The sequence below is a fragment of the Cornus florida genome, unplaced genomic scaffold, assembly GCF_030987335.1.
Source record: "Cornus florida cultivar Cherokee Brave unplaced genomic scaffold, ASM3098733v1 CherokeeBrave_3.0.0_Hap2_Chr07, whole genome shotgun sequence".
NCBI classification, from domain to species: Eukaryota; Viridiplantae; Streptophyta; class Magnoliopsida; order Cornales; family Cornaceae; genus Cornus; species Cornus florida.
Genome location: NW_026775577.1, coordinates 59,066,828 through 59,089,682, shown reverse-complemented (window position 1 = coordinate 59,089,682; position 22,855 = coordinate 59,066,828). Strand labels below are relative to the sequence as shown.

The following is a 22,855-nucleotide window of genomic DNA, read 5'->3' as shown; positions in this document are numbered from 1 at the left end:
TGTTCCAATTTCCATTCCGATGTAGGAGGTGGCTACAAAAATCTCAATGATCTCTGATGATTAATGTTCACCCCTCTATCAGATAATACTCTTAGAGACAATTATGAGAGTGTCCCTACCCGTACCCGTGCACCAAAATTAACGTTTGATATCTTGATGTACCTTGTAACCTTCTAGGTGCATCGAAAATCATAAACTATACAACCTAGTCACCCGTACCTCCATAACATCATTTACAGAACCTACCAATCGTCCCCCGATACTCTAAACTTTTATCTGAGTAAAGTAACACACTTTCCTTAGCCAGCTCCAAAATTTTAAGTCAACCTCCCTAATTTCCTTGATAGTAGTAGGTGTCATTATTACACATGCTATAAACGCAATCGGTAACTCAACAACTGACCGAACGATTAATCCTTGTATTGGTTGTTCAGAGTATTTACTTCCACATTCGCTTCCACATAGTGATACTTGATGAAAAGTGTGAATCTTTCACCATTTCCATCCATCTATGTTGTCTCGTAAACAGTTCCATTTGTTTGAACTTAGTGTCTGAACTATAGTAGACACTAAACTACCTGGAAGCTTTCTTAAAAGAAACACTTCTCCTTACGTAAGGTGATACCACTACTGCGAGCTCTAAAATCGTTAGTTCATTAAGCTTGTAAATTATAAGATTACAATATAATGGACAATGATATGCCCTGTACCTTTACAATCTCTACAATGTAAAGCTTCGCCAATTGTTCTGAAAGTGATAATGGTGTAGATAAGCAAGAAATAAGCTGATTTAATCAATCAACTAACCAATAACCCAAATGGAATTATGACCCTGGCGCGTAGTCGGAAATCCCTCAACAAAATTCATCGAAATGCTCTCTCATTTCCACTTCGGTATAGGAAATAGCTGCAAAGAATCTAGCAGTCTCTGACAATCAATTTTGACCATTTTGTATATACTACATTTGGAGACAAAAATAGCTATGTCCCTTTTTATGTCTGCCTGCCAAAACTGCCACTTCACAACTTGATGCATCATATCTCCACCTGGACAAATAAAGAACTGGGAGTTGTGAGTCTCAGTCATCACATCCTCCCTCAAATCGTCTGCAAGAGATCCCACTAGTCGTCCCTTGTACCGCAAGCTTCCGTCTGCTCCCACTGTATAAATTGGAGTATCTTCAAAAGCTAACTCTGCAACTGTTTCCATGCACTGTTGATTTATAACAGGCTTACTGATAATAAAATCAACTCATACGTCAACTCATCAAAAGTCAGCTAACTACGGTCCTTCCTTACACACCGTGCACCCCCTTTTTGTCATATAAGTGATCGGTCTCAAAATCTTGTCTTTGACACATCCTATTTCTTTAACACAAGTACCAATTGGATTTCTTATCTAACTTAAAAAAGAATATGGAACCTCTCCATCCATCAAATAAGTCAACAATCCCTAGCAACATGTAATTGTGAAAATTAGACCAATCTCTAAAGTTTTTTAAAAAGGGACCAATATCAAAAGTTCAAAACCTATATAAAATGATGGAATTTAAGTTTTTTTTTTTTAAAAAAAAAAAAAAAACCAATAAAAAAAATGCGATTAACTAATGCATTTTGACAAATGAAATTGTGAATTGTACAATAAGCAGTTGCCATGAGTACCTAGCCAACTTATAAGAAGGCATAAGCTTTAAAATGGAAAAACAAGCCTTCAAAAATGTCAAGCAATGTTCAATGGCACTTTGAAGTGATGAATGACAATAACTAAACAACTCGTGACCACACAGTTGCCGATTGCTACCCCTATTGTCTTGTAGAAGATATGGAGGGAGAAATTAGAAATTCTTTCGTGCATAGGTAACGAGAACCAACTACATAATATTTCCGTACAAATTATTACTTAAATTTTATTAGGGTAATCATATTTAAAGTTTATTAGGGTAATCATTTATAATATGCTACTTGTAAGTTAAAAAGACACAAGTAATGGTACTCAGTGCAACAACTTTTGTAATTGTATCAATAAGAACTCTAGAATCATTTGTTGTACACTCCCAACTCAAGTAAACAAGAGTAAAAATCATATCAAATAACAAAACACGCAACATTTTGCGCGGGGAGGAAAAAAAAATAAGTACTCAGATCAAATACCAATACATCTTCAAAGCCCAAAACACAAACAGATAATTATTAGAGAAAATTTTACAAACACAGCATCATATTCTTGGGGAACTTCACATGTGCAACGATGCAGCATGTATATATATATATATATATAACTAGCACTGAGTTCCAGCTTCTCACACCTATTTATTCACTATCCTCATCGCTTTCCTCCAAGTTCAAATGATTTAAATTCTTTTCAAGAGGCGGAAGTCCGTCTTCAGAATCATAACAGGAGCCTTCATCTCCACTTTGAGATACCACGTCTGCTCCTGGAGCAGCCAAAAAAAAAAGGTGAGCATATTGTTAGGTTACTATAACCTAAAACCTCTTTTGAATTGCTTACAGTGACCATCTTGATTTTTCAGACAAGATATTATCATTGAACAACCATCTCGTGTCCTCATTAATTTAGAGAAAAGCATGAGCTAGATTATGTCAGTTTCGTAAGGGGTACATGGATATATGAGCATGATAAATAACATGTAAGATAGAGCCATGACTGCTGTGAAGCCTGTACATTGATGTGTTGAGTATGGGTGTCATGACTAATCCTATAAAAGAAAAGGTTCATTAAATCATCCTATTGACTTAATATGCCACCAATGACCATACGACCAAGTGAAGCTAAACACAAAGATGCTTTAAAATAAAAAAAGGTTCAACCAAAAACTGGATTTAGAGTGCAGAGATGTACACTTAATAAGGCAAGTATTAAAAGGAGAGCAATTAAAAGTGATGGCCAGGATATGCCCAAGAATAATTGTTCAGTAATCGATGTTTAATTATCTAAAAGGAGAATGGGATAATGATGTCAACATAGATTAAAGCAGGAAAAATAAGGGTGTATTTATGGAAGGGCACCAACATATTTGAAGGAAAAAAAGATAAAAATCAGACAGTCTGCAAACTAGTTATGCTTTACAATACCAAATGGTGGGCGAGCAACATGTTCATCATTCTGCTAAGATGGGTAAGTAGAAAGACAATAAGGGGGTTGTAAAACTGAATGTATCATGAGTAGGTAGCAAATTAAAAAAGTTGGTACAGATGGTTCAATGTGTTTTGAGGGCCAATAACCATCCACAATAATGAACAATACAGTTGAGTTTAGGTGATGCAGATAACGGGGAGAACTAAAAGCCAGTGGCTTGATTGAGGTTGGACAGAAAGATATTTAAATAAACAATTTGTCAAAAAAGAAAAGGTTCTCAAAGAAGCATAATGATAGAATTGAACTAAAGCAACAACAAGAAACTGTTGAATCACAAATTGTTGTCTTAAGGTACCAGTGTAGCTCACAGGGTTTGAATAAGAGGATCATATAACCTGTTGGTAGGGTAATGTGCTGAATATAAAAAGTGTGACGTTTTTACCGCAAGTGATTAGGCAACATATATTTTTACCTTTGTGGGAACTTATAAAATGGCCTTTTTGGGAAATGTAAAGGAAAATTTTCTTGAGCAAAATAGAACAGTACCTTCTGTGAGTGGTGGAACCTCTGGGACCCGCTGGCGTTGTTGGGAAAGCCAAGCATTTTGAACCGAAATAATGTCAGCACTATTTTCACATTCAGAGTATACCTTTAGAAGTTCCCTGCATTTGTCAAATATGCCAACAGTCAAAACGATGAAAGAGTTGAAAGAACATATATAGCTAATAATTATATTGGGAAGGGAAGCATTTGGACCTTATGAATCACACAAAGTTCACACATCATTTTAAATGAATCCATTGTGTCCTTAAAAGCAATTGAAATCTATAATGCACATTGCTTACAGATTATAGTTTAAAAATCACAATATATATCAATTTCATTTTGTGGTAACATTTTCCTGCAGCAAGTTTGTTTTATAATGGTTCTATTCTAAATAATGAATTTGTGCCTTCAGATCTTACAGGACACAACAGAATTATATCATCTCCATTTATAAGCATATTAATCAAATCATCCACCAAGTGACACACTCGAGGAGGACCGAAACCCATGACAAAAATCATAATAAAAAGAAAAACATGTCAACCATACCCAAAGTCCCAATCGATCTTCTCTATTTCAGTCTACTGGATGGTTGACAAATATTTTAAAAGAATGTATTTGTACACGAGTGCAGGCATAAGCACACAGATGTGCACAAGCACATGCAAACACAAACACAATCAACAAATCTGAGGTCCAGGCAGAATATATATTTTTTGCAACATTAACTTTATGCTGTAAGAAAAAAGTAGAAAGTACCTGTTGAGGGACAGGAAAGCATGACCCCACTTGAACTTGCCTAGTAATAAATTTGCAGTTTCCTTCTCCCCACTGTTAAATCATATGATAGAAATGTAAAACTAACAATGAATTGCTCGATAGATTACTTAATCAACTCTTGCCAACAAGTTTAACAGAACTGAATATAACATAGAAGTGAATGTGACCACACATATTAGGTCAATTACACATCCAAATTAGTTGTATTGCCTGTGTAAGATACTAGGGGATTATTCTTGCTAGAGGTTGAAGGTCAGAAATGGTAGAGGATTAAAATGATAACCGTTGGTCCGTCAAAGAATGCAAACTATGTTAAATATGCTGATAATGATAATATGCAAAAAAGTGTGATCCATTAATCCACATTATATGTTAAACTGGATTTGGGTTCAGATGTCAGTGGCAGATTGTCCAGTCACAAAATTTCACGACATGGGGACTGACTGGATTTTTAAAGTTCTGCTATCTTCTTTCCAGACTTTGGTTGATACAACATAGAGCAAAAATAGAAAGATATTTGGAGTGGAAGAACAGCAATTTCTAAGAAACCAAATAATTCAAAGAGTGTCTATAGTGATTATGTATATACATTTGAAGTTACTGTTTGCATATATACAAATATAAATTTATCTCGTAGAACTTGTAGAGAAGGGATGGTGTCATTCCATCCTTTGGTTGGTCGAGTAGAAGGAAGAGGAGTGGACACCTTTCATTGTTCGGTAAGAGGGAAGGGACGGAGTAGTTTTATAACTTTTTGCTATTACACCCTCATTGTCCAAAACAATACAACACATTGAAGGGTAATAATGTCAAGCTACATTATATATAACAGTTGTCCTTCTCTTTCATCCTCTTTTCCGTCCAATTTTGGATGGATAAAAATTGTGGGCTAGGACGGATGCCCCATCCATCCTTTCTCTCTGACTCTCCCTTGTACCAAAGAATGGAGACATACTCCATCCTTTTCCTTCCCTTCCTCCTCTTCCTTTCATCCTACCAAACAAGGCATTAATGTTGGAAGTGGGTTATGCTAGAGAGTTGTATTTTATATACTTTTCTATATTTGTTAGGGGTAAGTTTGTCTTTTTCCTTTCTTTTAGTTAGTCAGCCTTTAGGGCATATTTATTAAATTATTATTTTGTTCTTGTGTAATGACTTACGATTGAATATACAGAGGATCATCTTCTCTCTTCTATTTCACTGTGCAAACCTTCCATTGCAAATGTATCAGGTTCAACCCTTCAGTACAGCAGAATCAACATCTTTAATTTAAAACTCCAAGAGTTAAAGATTAACGCCAAAAGCAGTCAAAAAAGAAAATTTTGACCATGGAAGACATGGGTACATGAGGTCAACGTGCAACCAAACAAGCCGTAAGTCAAATTCACGGTTGACTAGGAACTTGCCAATTTTTGCAGAATTTGATCTGAGCCAACTAATCCACAGATTAGGAGCAAATCCATCACCCACTTTGATGGATTAGGCATTCCATATTTCATAACTTTTAGTGAAAAGTTTTACAATTGGAAGAAAGGGCTTGACCCGTGTACATGAGTATAAAGGAACCAGAAGCCGGACTCCTATAAAGCTCAACACACTTAAAATAAGAACAAAAACATGTAAAGAATCTGAGACATGGCCATATATTTAAAAAATGAAAAGCATCAAGTATTGATACAACTCCATATCCTCAAAAGTATTCCTCTCCAGCAAAACACTCCACATAAGACATAAATGTGTATCCCATCAAACGTGACAAACTCTACTGTTACAGCAACGTGTGGCCCACGGCCGAAACCAAGGTATGACCTTAGTACACACCGGACAAAGATAAAACACACACCACAAATCTCACACTGCCTCAACATGAAGGATGAGATGATGAGTGTTCTCCTCAACCCTCTTGTAAATGCAGCATCAAGTAGGGGTGAACTTTTCTCTCCTACCCAAATTTTCCAAAATTCAGGATTACCTCCAAGGAAGGCAGTAATCCGAACAAAGAAAGGTACTTCACAAGGTACCTCAAAATTCTAAATACCTTTTTAAGGGAACCTGAATCTACCTACCACACAAAGCATTCTACAAAATGATCAAAATCCAACTGTTCCATGTTCCAAATATTCCACGTTCGTCAGAATTTCAAATCAAAGCATCCTCTGTGACCCAGACAAACAAGAAAAACTAGAAAGGGTCCAAAGAAGAATTCTGAATGACCTCTGCGCTTGCACCACTCCATTCTCTGAGAATCGGACATAATTAGAACAAGCGTTCCTTAATTCAAAAATTCTGTAAAGTTCCACAAATATTACCTTAACGTCAATATCCCCGCACAAGAATCACGATCCTCCTTGACCATCGCCCATCATAGAACTAACTTATTTGGAGTACCTCCACCATTTTCTCATGTTCTTCCAAAGCCCAACCTCATATGAAGCTTGTAACCTCCATAAAGGTCCATCCCCAAGATTGTCCCCAAATTTTCCCTCCACTACATTCCTCTGTATACTGTCAGATTCCACCACGTCTTCACAGCCTTTTTTACTTTGGTTGAACTGCAGAAAAGACCTCACTCCAATCCTTCCAGAATTGTCTTCCATGCCATGAGATGGTACTTGAACTCCTCCATAACAAGGATCAGTAGTGACTCAGATCTGATCCAGCAATAAACTATTAATGGAATAAACCCATTAATCAAAAGGCGCTAATTCGAATCAAAGGTTAACAATCGTCCATCCCGTTCAAAGGATATATTCAACAAGGAATTTTACAGAATAAATGAAGTAGATAATTAGAAACAAATCTTGATAATGTAGTCTTATTAAATATTGACCATAATAAATTATATAAATATAAATATGTACTATTTATACACTTGTATAATATGTATATATTTACTACATGAAGGAATATTGTCAAATCAGATCATGATTAGTTAATAATTAATAAAATAATAGGATTAAACATAACAGACCACAAGTCTCTCGCCAAATCTGGATTATAGTAGAATCCGATCCATTGGCAAACCCAATCATACCAACACATAAGAAATATGTCTAAATCTTCTCGAACCTTTTAACAACCAAGGCTAGTATAGTTATTATAGACATGAAGTATGTGAAACATTATTAAATGAATATATTTGAAACATTCATGATTCATGTAGCATAGAAATATATTAAGCAATAATCTTTGTAACTTTCAAAAACCAAGGAATCCACTTCTCTTTCTTTTGTAAGAGACGCCCGTTGGGCAAGTGTCAGCCAATAGAGGTATATTATATTTCATAGCCATTATCATGTCATGGTGTGTTCATTTTGTCATGTCAGGTCAAACAAAGGTTTTTCTCTATATCTTGAAGTGTCCACAAATGGGGTCCAGCATCTGAATGCTTGCCTCAACAACAAAAGATTATTTCTCAAAGAGATATTTACCTAAATACTACATATCAGTTAGCACCCAAATAAAAGAAAATCAACTCATGGAAGAGCATAAATTTTGGTACCATATTAATAAAGCTGCAGATAACGCCTCAACACAAGATAGTTGACATGGTCGACCATAATTTACGGGATTTGCTGCTACCAACCATGGTACTGAAATTCCAGATAATTTGTTAATTTTAGACACAAAATCTGGGAAAGAACACAAAATAACAATTCCACACATGATCATGAATAAAGTAAGCATAATAATCACCAACACAAGATTCAATATTTTACATTTATCACCTCTCTAGTCTGAAGTACCAATGTTTCTACAAGGAGTTGTATCACTATTGCATACGTATTGGAGGGTAATACATCTTGGGTGCATGTGAATACGTGTCCGATACTTCTATTGATTCTTTTGTTTTCAAACATGATCTGATACATACTACATGACCTTCTGACACACATCTTGAACGTTAAAATACATTATTTCAAGTAAAGTAATTGTTAGAGAAGTAATTCAAAACTTGGACTTTCTTTAAAAATAAGAATGGGATATAATGAGAATATACGATATCTAATTAAGTCCAAAAACAATGTCCATGCAACATAACTCTCAGCCTTTTCATGTGACTTTTAATATCATAAGTTGTAAATTAGAAATACATAATATTTGATAGATTTATAAAAGTACTTGTTTACCATAATTTTTTATCAGTGAATGTTAACCATAAGAGATGTATTTATGACAAAATAATGACTACTTTTAAGGTATGCATAGATACATATATATATTTTACTTCTTATACATATGTACATACATACAAAATATACACACATGCATACTTCTTTGCATCCCTACCATATTTGTATCAATTTTTTTCCTAAAAAAAAATTTATCATATCATTGTTTTGGATCATATTGTATTTGTATCTCGTATATGTGTCCATGTTTCATAGTCAAGACCTATATGATGTCGTATCCAGCCGCAAACCATCTTATCAGCTATGGACCTTTGTGTTCAAGAAGGGATATATATATATCTTGTATATGAGTTTATAATTACAAGTATATATAAATGTTATCATAGATAAGGGCATGAACACTTCAGAGCCACTCTTCATCTCATTGTATTTCTGAATTTGCGACTCCCGCTCCTGCACTCGCTCTAACCCTTACATTCTGGTATCCTAAAGATACACAGTTCCATGTCCTAATTAATGTAATTTTGATATCATTATCTTCTTCTTTTTTTTGATAAGTAAAAATGTATTAGAAAGCGTTTAAAAGGGGAATGCGTCCCAAGAGCTGTACAAAAACGAAGAAAAGAAAATGAGATCTATGGACCCAACGACCCAAAAAAGTCCATAATCTCATCCAAATAATTACAATCTCTCCCCATACCCCAACTAAAAAGAGACCAAAGAATAGCGAACTTCAGATCCCCAATGGAGGTCCCCTCCCCATCAAAAGATCTTCGATTGCGTTCTTTCCAAAGACTCCACCAAATACAAAAGGGAATCACCCTCCAAAAATTACGGGCACGCGCTCCCACCCTTTGGCCCCTCCAACCATCAATCAAATCCCTTGAAGTCCAGGGCATAACCCACTGAACACCAAAGAGACACAACAAAAGGCTCCAGCAATCATGAGCAAGAGAAGATGATCCACAGACTCTCCATCATTCATACACAAACAACACCGGTTAACGATAACATGTCGTCTCTTCCTCAAGTTGTCCAGAGTCAAGATCTTGCCCCAAATAGCAGTCCACACAAAGAAAGCCACCCTAAGAGTAGCCTTCGAGCGCCAAACCGTTTTCCACGGGAAGGTGGAGCCACGAAAACCTAAAAGCTGGTGAAAAAAGGACCGAACTTGGAACGTCCCCTGAGGAGAAAGCGTCCAAGTCAAGGAGTCTGACCCTGTGCCATCCACTTCCTGTCTATACATAAGATCCAACAAACCAATGACATCATCCAACTCCCAATCCTGAAAGGATCGCCGGAACTGTACATCCCAAGACAACCTACCGCTATCAAGGCGATAGCAGTCAGCAACCATAGCATGTCTATTAACAGCAATCCTGAACAACCTCGGGTACAGACAAGACAAAAGACGGTCCTCGCACCAAGCATCCTCCCAAAACCGGATATCCCTTCCTTCCCGGACTCTGAATCTAATGTGCTTTGAGAACTCATCCCAACCTCTCCCAATGGATTTCCAAACCCCCACATCGACAACGATTTGACCAGTCCCTCTCCTCCCCAAACCGACAAGAAATAGCCTTTCTCCATAACCTATGTCGTTCACTGCTGAATCTCCAAAGCCACTTGCCTAGGAGGGCCCTGGTAAAAGGGGCCAATCTCCTAATCCCTAGGCCTCCCAACTTGAAAGGCCTGCAAACCTACTCCCATCGAACAACATGATACTTAAACTCCTCTCCTCTACCGCCCCACAAAAATTCCACTGAAGCATCTCAAGTCTTCCAAGAACAGCAGAGGGAAATAAGTTGGAAGGCTAGATAAAGTGCTCTTCACCAGAGTAACTTTTCCCCCCTTCGAAAGGTATTGCTTCTTCCACCCCGCCAGCCTTCTCTCGAAACGCTCAGTCACTGAGTCCCAGCTTCCCCCCCACCTCCTGAAAATCCCCCACAGATACAATCACGCTCTTTCCCACGCTGACTTTTAGCCCAGAGACTACCTGAAAGCAAACAAGGACACATTGCAAATATCTCAACTGGGGCACCTCAGCCTCACAAAAAACCAGAGTGTCGTCCGAGAAGAGCAAATGAGAAATTTCCAACTGATAAGATGCGTCTGAACCAATCTTGAAGCCCCGTATGAACCCCAAGTCCACAGCCCTCCTCATCAACCTACTAAGAGCCTCCATAACAATAATGAACAGGAAAAAAGAGAGAGGGTCCCCTTGCCTCAAACCACAAGAGCTGCCAAAAAGCCCGGATGGAGACCCATTAACCAACACCGAGAATCTGACAGATGAGACACAAGTTTCAATCCATCGCCTCCATTTCTCTCCGAAACCCATCCTCTCTAACAGATAAAACAAAAAGTTCCAGGAAACATGATCATAGGCTTTCTCGATGTCCAGCTTGCACAAAACTCCAGGAATCCCGTTACTGAGCTAAAATCCACACATTCACTGGCAATAAAGACAGAATCAAGGATCTGTCTACCCCCAATGAACGCATTCTGAGAATCAGAAATAACACAGTCCATAACTTCCCTCAATCGTAGCATAAGGACTTTAGCGATCAGCTTATACATACACCCAATCAGACTAATGGGTCTAAAGTCCTTTACATCAGTTGCTCCTCCCTTCTTGGGGATAAGGGCAATAAAAGAAGTATTCAACGACTTTTCGAACCTCCCATTACAATGGAACTCATGAAAAGTGCCCATAACCTCCAGTCGAACCACCTCCCAACTCTCCAGAAGGAACCTCATAGTGAAACCATCCGGACCTGGAGCCTTGTCGCCATTACAAATCCTCAACGCCAAAAGAACTTCCTCCTCCGTAAAGGGTCTCTCAAGTCCTTCCTTATCCTCCACTAAAATAAAATCAAAATGAAGACCATCAAGACGTGGCCTCCAATGAAGAGGCTCAGTGTACAACCTCTGATAGAAAGAAACGACCCCAGTACGCACTTACTCCTCAAACTCAACATTGTTCCGTTCACACTACATCCACCCAATGTGGTTGCCCCTCCTATGGGCATTAGCGGTACGATGAAAGAACTTAGTATTACTGTCACCCTCTTTGAGCCACAAGGCCCGAGACTTTTGTCGCCACGAGATTTCCTCCAAAACCGCAATTTCGCCACATTCTGCCTGACAAGTTGCTCTCCTATTACGTTGAGACTCAACAAGACCACTCACTACTTCCAATCTGTCTAACTCTGCAATGTCAGCGAGGGCTCTATTCGTCCTCCATTCCAGATTATCAAACACCTCCTTATTCCATTTTTTGAGCTTATCTTTTAGAAGGCAAAGCTTCCCTGCTAAAATGAAGCTCGAAGTTCCCACAACCATATCCTCCTCCCACCAAGACCGCACCAACCCCTAAAAATCCACCACTCTAAGCCACATATTCTCAAATCTTAAGGGGGTACGACATGGACTCAACCTTCCACAGTCCAATACCAAAGGAATGTGATCTAACGTAACCCTAGCCAGAGCGACCTAAACAGCATCCGGAAACTTCTCCTCCCATTCTCTAGAGATCAAAAATCTATCCAAGCGGGAAAAAGTAGGCATCTACCTCCCACTGGGCCAAGTAAAAGCAGCACCCTCTAACGGAAGATCAATAAGCTGATGAACATCAACAAACTCCGAAAAAAGAATCATAGCCGAAGTCCATGACCCCAGTAGATCTCTCCGACGGGGATCTCACCACATTAAAGTCTCCTGCCACGCACCAAGGAAGAGGCCACCTCCCCTTCACCCCACTAAGCTCCTCCCACAAAACTAGCCTATCACAGTCATCCACCGCCACCGGCCCATACACACCAGAGAAGATCCAAGAGAAACCCTCCTCCATCTTGAAGACACAAGACAGAGAAAAGTGCCCCTTACAAACATCCACCTTTGCCATCCATCTCCTATCCCACATGAGAAGAATGCCTCCAAAAGTCCCTACTGAATTTAGGGTCACCCACTCCACGAACCTATTTCCCCAAAGACTCTTAACCCCACGGTCAGTCATAGATTCAATCTTTGATTCCTAGAGACACACCAAATGGACCCCCCATTTTCTCACTGCCATTTTCACCACCTTCCTCTTGCCCGGGTCATTGAGACCACGAACATTCCAAAATAAGATTCGTAGCTTCATGGAAAGTCAAAATCACCCACCTCCCCCAAACCCCTCCCTCCCTCCCTCCTTATCACACCCTCTTTCCACCTCTCCCACAAGCTTCCTATCGTAGTTCACATCAGAACACAGATTTCTCAGCTCCCTCTCCCCTCTCCAAGGAGACTGAATCTTCTTTTTTCTATTCCTCCTTCTAGAAAACTCGATCATCTCCCCTTCCTTCCCCTCCACCGTGGCCTGAAGAATTGCTAAGGCCTGATCCCGATTATCATTACAAGAGACCCCCAAGAATTCACTGGTGACCCCGATATTAGCCAAAACCCACTCCTTGCCTAAGTCACCACACTCCTGCTTATCAACATCGCAATCCAAACCCTCCGAACGCACAACCGCCAGAGGGTCAACAATCCCCAAATTAGAGTGACACTCCTCCCACAAAATCATGTTAAGAGACCCACCCTGGTCTTCCCCACTCCCTCCCTCCCTCCCTCATCTCCTTCCTCAGTCTCCTCAGCCTCGTCAAAACAAGACTTCCAGTCCTTAGAGCTGTCCACCCCACCTTCATGAACCACAGTGAAAGGATCTGCATCAACCTTAGGCAAATCGTTCTGGTGCCTGTGTTTCTGCAATTCCTTAATCAACAGAGAAGCTGCATCATCACTGAGGGTTATGCGAAAGTCTTTGCCCACACAAACTGTCAACAAATCTGTCACATCAGTCTCAGATGACACCAGAGCATCACCCATTGGTGAACGCAACCCCAACTGAGGCTCAGACAGCCCACTCAAATCATACTCAGAAGAGCCAAACTGAGAGGAAGTAAAATCAGAACAAGGACAGGAGGGGTCATGCCCATCACAACAATCAATACCCTCATCCACAAACAAATTGACCGTCCCATCCCTTTCTGACGGTCCAAAATCCCCACACCCAGAAACATCCGTGCCCAACAATTCGACAACGGAATCCACCTCCATCACTGGTGACAACAACCGAGGCTTCCCATCACGAGCCTCTGCCAGCTCCCTCCTCATCACCCCACGAGAAGGAGAAGAGACAGAAGAGGGAGCAGAGAGAGAATACCAAGAGGAAGATGAGTGGTTCGTACCAAGTTTTGGGGCTGCCTTTCGGGCGACCCATTTTTGCTTGTCATTCCTTGTCCATCTTTTGCCAGACTAATGCGACATACCCGAAGAAAAGCCGCCTCTTTGATGGAGTCACAGCTGCGAGTATCATCCTCACAAAAAGAACCTGACTGAAGCAACCCAAATCTGTTATCAGAGAGCAGATTCTGACAACACTCACCATGCCTAAACGTCTTCGATCTCAGTCCAGTACCCGTCATCATGTTCGAACTCACGTTTGCGCAATTCTCCTTTTCCGCTTGTGACCAGTGTCTCAAATCTTCCTTCGGTTGTGCCGAGTCAAGGAGTCTGTGAGAATCACATCTAGAAGCTAATCCAGGAGATGGGCTGGGCTACAGCCCAGTGATGGAAATAGACAACAAACAACTTTAGTTTTGGAGTGTGTGGGCTTAGCAAGAGAAGACCGAGAAGGAAAAGAAGGCTTTAAAATCTTCGGACTAACCTGTCTAGCCCCGTTCATGGCCCACGATCCTTCATGTCCAAACCCAGAAAAAGATGATGACCCAACCAAATTGGGCCTAAAATGCCCAACCCTGCCATCAGCCCTCAAAGCAACCTTCGCAAGCCCATGTTGGGTAGGCCCACTCCTACCAAGCCCATCAGAAGGAGAATTCAAATTTCCAAACGCCTCGCGTGCCAAGTCATGTGGACCATTAGCTGGCTTCCACCTATAACGGGGGGTAGCCGTCCTCCAACCACGTGTCCCTCTGGCCATATTCTCCTTCCCACTCGCCACCAGTGCGTGAGTCTTCACTCGTCCCTGACCTTGCATCCGACTACCTGGAAAATCTTTCCAGTGAATCGCCGGTTCACACCCAACTCCGATTCCCGATCTGCGGGACGATCGTGCCCCTCTATCCGTCGCCTCCAAAGGTTTCAAATGTTAGATCCGGCCTTGGAGATTGGCTCGAGAGAAGGGGCGATTTCCTCTGTGAGAGAGATGCGAAAGGCCCACTGACTGTCCTCCACGATAATGGACTCCGGGATCACACCACCTTCACTCATAGTGATGACGATCCTCTCCGTATTGCTCATCTCATACACCTCGACGTCCCGGAAGCCACCACAAAGATGCCCAACAGCAACAAAGAGTTTCTAACACCATAGGTGAAGAGGAAGCCTATGTACGATGATTCTCCGGCGGTTGTCCTTCTTTCTTAACCCAAAGCACCCAACAATGTAAAACCAGTAGTCAATGTACAACTGTGCATCTCCCCATGATTTCTTTCCGTAATCGAGAACCTTCACAGCCTCCATGACCGACGGGAAGCGAAACAGTAAAAGCCCATCGGGCTAAGTAGAAACCCTAACACTAGCCAAGATCAACCAAGTCCTCATAGCCCACTCTTCAATATTTTCAAGAGTCCCCACCTCTTTATCAAATCTCCCAACAAGACAAACCCTAAGCGTACGTTCGCGAGAAGAAGTGCTGTAATTGTCCACCCTAAACACATAATCACTGGAAGAAGAGAAGCACTCCACCTCACCTTTCATATCCAGACAAGGAAGACTAGCGACCTCCAAAAATGACGGCCTCTAACCGTCGAGAGCTCTCATGAAAGCAACCGAAAAAACCTCGATCCACCACAAACACCTAAACCAATAGAGAAAGAGAAACGTGAAGGAAAGTAACAGAAGATTTCACCGGAGTTTATGACTCTGGTGACTGGTCGGAGTAGTGGACACCGGCCGCATCTCTGCTACGACTTCATGGATGTTTTGAGTTCAGACATTTGTAGTTTGATTAATCCTTCCTTTTCCCTCCACTTTCATAAACAAATACACATGTTAGACTATCCTTTCATCTCATTTCCTTTTGATATCATTATCTATTGACATCATAAACATGTGAAAAAGAAGTAAACTATGTGGGAATTGTCATATGTTAGGTGATTACTTGGTGCAATGATATAAACTCATTACCAGGTACTAACACTAACGTCTGAGGTTAGATCTCCACCCCTCCTAGCACCATACATTGACAAGGTCAACACCAGCCAATAACCTTTAACTATCATGTGTGGTTATTTATTTCAATTTCTAGTGTTTTGTGTCAAATGTCTGAATATTCCATAAATGAATGATAAATGCTACTGTAAACGATTGTACATTGCCTTTTACCCCGGTCAAAGTTTAAAATGTAGGACTGGTGCCAACAGTTCATCACAGACACTCTGCGTATAACAGCAAGAGAGTTGGTCTCCCTTCGAAGTGGAACATTCATGTCATTAGCTACTATTGTTCATTTTCATTTTTTGAATAATAAAGTAATGTCCATTATGGGAATAACGAGCATTCTAATTATTAAATATTCTAGAAATCATTATCATCATCATCCTTACCTTTATCCCATATTATACGGGTCTATAATGTATGTGTCCAAGCCATCTAAACCCACTTTCTTTTGTTTTATCACTAATAGGCATCACTCCTAATTTTTCTCTTACAGGCTTACACATTGGTTATTAACCCCAATTTTTTCTAGTCAATCCTATCGTCCATCTCACCATTCTCATTTTAGATTCTGTTTCTTTTTTAACGCCCTTTCCTCTGTATAAGATAACTGGTCTAATAATCATCCTACAAAGTTTTCTTTTTTTAACTTATTTGATATTTGTTTACCACATAGAATACCACTAGCATGTCTTCATTTTGTCCAACCTACTCCAATCTTACTCATCACATTATCATCTTTCTCCCTATTCTTTCCTATTAATAATCCTAAACACCAAAATGGTTATTTTGAGTAATCCTTTTGTCTTGAATTGTTATAATGTTAAAAACACAAAAGTGGTGGTAAAGAACAGTGGCAGCAAGTAAAGGACAGTGGCAGCAGCCTTTTAAAATGTATAAAAGGCGTGGGAAATTATTCTAGAGCTCAAGCCTTGATTTGGCACATGTTAGGTGAAGTGGGGTCCACTTGCAGTCTTTCATAATTGGGGGGATTAGGTCAAAACTGAATAATTATGGTAACTAACGTCAATTAGTAGCAATTACTTTTATTATGTTAGAGTCAAATATTGATTACCTCAATTATGGGGTAATCCTAGAGTCAAATATTGATTACCTCAATTATGGGGTGATTTCTTTTATTATGCTAGAGTCAACTTTTGATTACCTCAGTTATAGGGTAATCCAAGGGTCATAAGTTGCTATAAGAAGGGTATGATGTAAACTTGGTGAGGCAGCGAATGAATGAATAAAAAAAGTCTTTGAGAATTCTTTTTGAGTGATTCACAAGATATGAGGGTGTGAGGCCTTCTCTAGGTGTGATTCCTAGGCCATGTTGGAGTGATTCCAATAAGTTTTTGTTTTCTATTGGTGTGATGCCAATAGGTTTTTTTTGTTATTTTCAGTCCTTTCCCTCTACTAACACTTCCTGAACCCCAATGCTGTTTATTAGAATTTTCAGCCAATAAACTCCTTTTTATTTCAACTATTTGAGGCTATCCTTGTCCTACATCAAGTGGCAATCATGAAATAGAAACATACTGGTTGTCTGCATTACAATTTGTTGTTAGCCAAAATCGATTCATAAGACATGCACTACTTTTGTCACTATATCATGTTTAATGCTTAACTTTTTCGCATTTAAGATGATTAAAAATTCAAAAGGACAATATACTAAATTAATACAATCTGAGACATTTACAGGATATCCATACATTAGCTAGCAAAATATATATAAGTGCAAAGAGGTGTGCATGTTATATAAGAAGCCTATGAATAAATTATTTAAAATTCATACGGAGACGAGGTGCAGCACAACGCAGCTTTGTGAAAGGAACATCATCCAAGCGTGCCCACGAGCAATCCACAACAGCTAATCCTTTCCTCTTCATTAAGACATAATCTTCCTTTGAGACACATTGCTTCCCAGCAGGACTGAAAATATGGAGAACACATAAAATAGTAAATATGTGTGTGTGTGGACTAATTAAAAACCAGAACATAAACATATGGGTGCTTATGTATAGCACTTTCCATGAAAAGCGATGTAAACCAATTAAGTTTGTATGAGAACTATAGACCGCTTGGTACAGGTAATAAGAAGAACAGTGTAAAGTTAATTGATCTGTAGCTCAACCAGTTCCCTTCACCAGGGAAAGCAATAAAGGCTAACTAAAATGGATGCCTTCACTGACTGATCACACTCTTCCGAGCACAGTTATATGAAGGAGGCAGGCAGATTGAAAAAGTTCCAGTTTTATCAAGCTATTATAGGATTATAGAGTTCATCATATGACATGTTACGGACTATCCAACTTGAAGACGGGAAGAAAGTAATGTTTTCTTTTTAAAACGGATCAGAATACCTAGTTGGTATCCAAGAATGGCAAAGATATCCATTTCGTTACTGTTAACATAAAAGAAACAACAGTTTCCATGATGACCACAAACGTATAATGGCACAATTTTCAAATGAATTCTGTGTTAATACCTCAAAACAATGCCTCCAAAACCATTACTGACGCGCAACTCCTGCATGAGAATGTTTAGTCATCATTAATGGTTAAAACAAATAACATGCAAAAACGAGTGAGCTGCATAAATTATTGGCCTAGTGCAAAAATGGTAGACTGATGTTTATAGTCTACACAAGTTGGTGCAAAACAAGAATCTTGATTATCACAACTCAAATCAACCCAAATTAGTTATACATCATTAATTTGCAAAAACGTTTCAGACTCAATAACCAAAGGGCAAAGGCAGCTGGCATCTTAGTCAATTAAATCAAGCACTGTAATCAACTTTGAATTAGGTTGATAAAGTATTTTCTAATGTCTTGAGATACTTGGACATTTATAGAATATCAAATAAAGGTTGCTGCCGTCTGATATACATTGACTAAGACGTCTAAAGGGACCATAACAGCAAAATAATTTCCCGAAGTGCACAGCCGATGATGAAAAGCTTAGGCATGGAATCAGACTGCACATCCTTTGGACAGGGTCAAAATACTCACTTTTAACAATCCCATGGGGAGTTATTTTTGAAATGTCATCAGTGGACTAAAATGGTGGTCTAGGCCACCAGAAAGTTCGAGACACTTTCAAAGAGGCCGTTTTTTTTCTTTCCCCGAGTAAAACTTTCATAGAACAAAACTGCAATTACACAATAGAGCAATGTGAGGGTAGGGCATACCCTCACTATAAAAAGGGCCAATAAGCCCGAGAAACTGGCTACTACAAACGGCATTATTGACACAAAACATAATACAGAGTATTACCATCATATTCTTACATATCCTGCAAATCTCATGCTGATTCCTCCTTCCCATCTTATACCTGCTAACTCTCAAAGAGGTCTTTATCTCTTGAGAGAGTGGACTGTAACTTCTACAGGATTCTAAGATCAACAAATTCCACAGCCAGGAGCAATTCAGACTTACAAGCGTCCTTTGAGGAGTACGGCCCCCTCATCGTTCTAAATTAATTTGTTGATCTCCCTTTAACAAAATATATTCCTCCTTTACATAGTCATTGCTATTAAGAGACCCATGCTTCTTGGTTGAAATTAGGACAAATGCCTTTGATTTAAAAATTTCCTCAGAATAGACATAGCAAAATCCCATATTCTATATACCAGGAGTAATTTAATAACTTTTAATAATCATAAAATTTGAAATGATAATGAGGACAAATAAAATAATAGACATCTAATCTATTTTTTTCCTAGTTGATACACCCCCCACAAGGAATTGTTTGCACAAAAGAGGAGTCGAATCTCAAACGTGATGCTTCACGAGGCACCATGGCCAAGTTAGTTACCCACTTGAGCCAACCCCTTGGGGTTAATAGACATCTCATCTCCATCTTGCTCTGAGGAAAAAAAAAAAAAAAAGAGAGAGAGAGAGAGAGCTGTTGATTCTTTCTGTGCCAGCCGAACACTCCAATTACTATAAAAAGATATAGGCTTATAGCTCATAATTTGATTTTGCTCATTTCATTATTAGCAATATCTGATAGACATAATAAGATTGCTCTTGCATAAAAATAAGAAAATTGCTGCATTTGTGCTGAAAATAGGATAAGAATGTTCTATCAGCCTGGACAAGAAAAGAGGAATCTAGACATTTCTAATACATTACAATCAAAACATGCATGTTAAACAGATACTTTCTTTCAACAAACCAAATCTTGCAAGCTTGCGCCCTGTACACCTTTTCGCATCACATTGCCCAAAATCCTGAACCAAAATAACAGCACCAATTAGATGAATAATCACAAGTTAAAAAAGTATACAAAACAGAATTAAAGATCTAAGTTTCTGTATGAGGTTTGATCCTCCTTAACATTAACAAAAGGCAAAGTGCACAATCTTATAACTTCTGTAATTTATATATGTATATGTACATATGTATATATATATATATATATATGATCTTTGTCAAGATAGAAAACCTTCTAAATTTTCTCCCTATTACTTTGGACTTCATGTGCATACTTGTCAATTTAAGAGGAAGAACAACAATTAATATTTGTCGCATTCATTGAAAAAGGTGAAGAATCAGTAATTGTACATGTCTTGAATTTCTATCAAACACAAAAAGTGAACAATGGCCGTAAAGATGGGCAACAATTACCAAAGACTTGTGCAATTAAATTACTAATTGGATTTTTTGAAATTAAGTGAAAATACCCAAAAAAAAAAAAAAGAACAGCCAAAAAGAAGAAAATTTTCATTTATGCAAGTTGCAACTGCAATAAACCACAACCATGCTTTGGAACACACACAAATTCATTCTGACTTGATGACCAAATAATTCAGAGATGATTCAACTTTATTCCTTTACCCAACTACAAAATACACAAATACATACATACCCACATTGCAAGCTGAATTTTAGGAACCGTTGGCTCATCTTCAGCTTCTGCAATAAAAGGAAACTTGTCAGGAGGCGTAACATCAAAACAGCCTTCCACAGACGCATTATATCAAACACCTTTAACACATCCATATATACATAAATACACACAGTACACATATATACATAAACGTGATGAAGTTGATACCTGGTTCGATTGGGAGAGACTCATCGTCCCTGAAAAATTAGAAAGTGACCAGTGATTATTAACACATCAGACGCTAAAATTGAAGAGCATGGAGTTGAATTAAGATTGAACAGGAAAATGGGTTACCCAGAAACTTGATGGGTGCGACTGGATTGAGCTCGATGCGATTGTTGGTTTCTGTATCGCCTTGGCTTGTTGTGACCCATTTTTGGGTGAAGGTTGAGACGAGCGAGAACAAAGTGTGACTGTGTTTGGAATAGCCTTTGGCTGTTGTGCGCAAAATTTATAGGTTGCCCTTTGTGTTTTCACTACCGTGCGCCGATAGAGATGGTTGAGGCTTTTCAGTTTTAGGCCGACTTTGACGCACTAATAAAAGCATAAATTTTTTTTCAATTTTACTTGGGCAAAAACATATACTTACAAACACTTTTTGCCCACGGCCAATTCGAACTCTTCCTCAAATACGATGGAAAAATTATAGCATTAAGCTACATTTTGACATAAAAGTTTAAATTAATAAATTAATAAAATTGCACTAAATAAAACTAATCAAATGTCTGCTGCAAAAATATTTTGCTTAATGCTGCTGATGTTTGGTTAAATTAGTTTGCAGGACATTGTGGAAGGGTCTCAAATTGCAAAGTGGATTGGATTAAGAAGAAGATTAGTATGGTGTATGGACTCGATTAAGAGAAACAGTAATATTACATATGGATCGGGTTATGAACTTATGTACAGTGGTAATATTTTTAAAAAAAGGTTTCGACTTGGGCCAAGGTTAGCCCTTAAGTAACTCTGCCCTTAGGCGAATTGCAAAAGACTTCCCTCAACTTGAAACATTTCTTTTGAAGTTTTTGCCACTAAACCCCTAGGGATGGCAACGGGGCGGGTTTGGAGTGGATTTCCCTAAATCCCACCCCGACCCATTTAATTTTTGTTAAGTCAATGCCCGCCCCGCGACCCGCGACGGGTTAAATTTTCATATCCAACCCCGCCCCGTTGAAAAATATTGTGCCCCGTGCCCGCCCCGCTAACAAATTTTTTTCTCTCACTTTTTGGGACTTAAACTGCTGCTATTTAAAATGTGGAAAGCCTGGGAATAACACAACATAAATGAAATTATCAATCCCAACAAAAAAAATAAAATAAAATAACATGCACATAAGATAATTCAAAGAACATAATCAACAAAAATAAAAGTTTAATATAATAAAATCACAAGAAATTCTAAGCTCCAACTTCCACCATAACCAAAACAAAAGTAAACTTAATACCAAGTTTACATCCCAAATAAGTTATTAATATTATATATATATATATATATATATATATATATTAAATATAGTTATATGTTTAGCGAGGCTGGTGGGGGCAGGGCCCCGGCGGATATGTATACTGAACCATTACCCGCCCCGTGACTCGCAACAGGTACAAAATTTGTATCAATGCCCGCCCCAACGGTATAAAAGATGTTCCCATGTCTGTTATTAACGGGGTAGGACGGGCCAGGGCCCCGACGGGGCAGTAAAAATTGACAACCCTATAAACCCCTCTCAACTTAACTCGGGCTATGAATTGATATACAGTAGTAATAAAATAAATAAATAAATAAAAACTTAACTCAGGAAGTGCTAGCTATATTTTGAGACAAGAATGCCCTTGCCTTTCTATTGCTCCACGGACTCTTTCTTTACTCAGCTAATTATCTTCTTTGGTGGTTAACTTATTTTATAATTATACATCATTATATTATTATTATTACAACAAAAACTCAAGGAGTGAAGTATTCACAATAAAAACTAGGGGTCCAACTTGGGCGGGCTAGCCCAACCTAACCCGAATCCAGCCCATAAATTTTAAAATTTGGACATTATTTTACAATTCGGGCTTAAGTCGAGATGGGTTTTATCAAAACCCAACCTTATTCGATTTGGGCTGGGTTCAATCCAAACCTAACCCGAAAGCCCAAATTAAACATTTCATGCCAACACAACCCAACTTAGCAGCAAATC

At 38.9% G+C, this 22,855-nt stretch overlaps 1 protein-coding gene across 1 annotated transcript; it reads right to left on the bottom strand.

Moving 5' to 3' along the window:
• Nucleotides 1–1,990: 1,990 nt before the first annotated feature.
• LOC132267242 (uncharacterized) lies at nt 1,991–21,197 on the bottom strand. The gene is made up of 10 exons (XM_059768343.1): nt 20,970–21,197; nt 20,844–20,872; nt 20,655–20,701; nt 19,951–20,016; nt 18,269–18,309; nt 17,576–17,712; nt 7,926–8,016; nt 4,403–4,474; nt 3,644–3,759; nt 1,991–2,435 (listed from the first exon to the last, which is right to left on the bottom strand). Exons 1-10 carry the CDS (start codon nt 21,047–21,049, stop codon nt 2,311–2,313), a joined length of 804 nt encoding a protein of 267 aa, XP_059624326.1. The 5' UTR covers nt 21,050–21,197; the 3' UTR covers nt 1,991–2,310.
• Between the last annotated feature and the right edge of the window lie 1,658 nt (nt 21,198–22,855).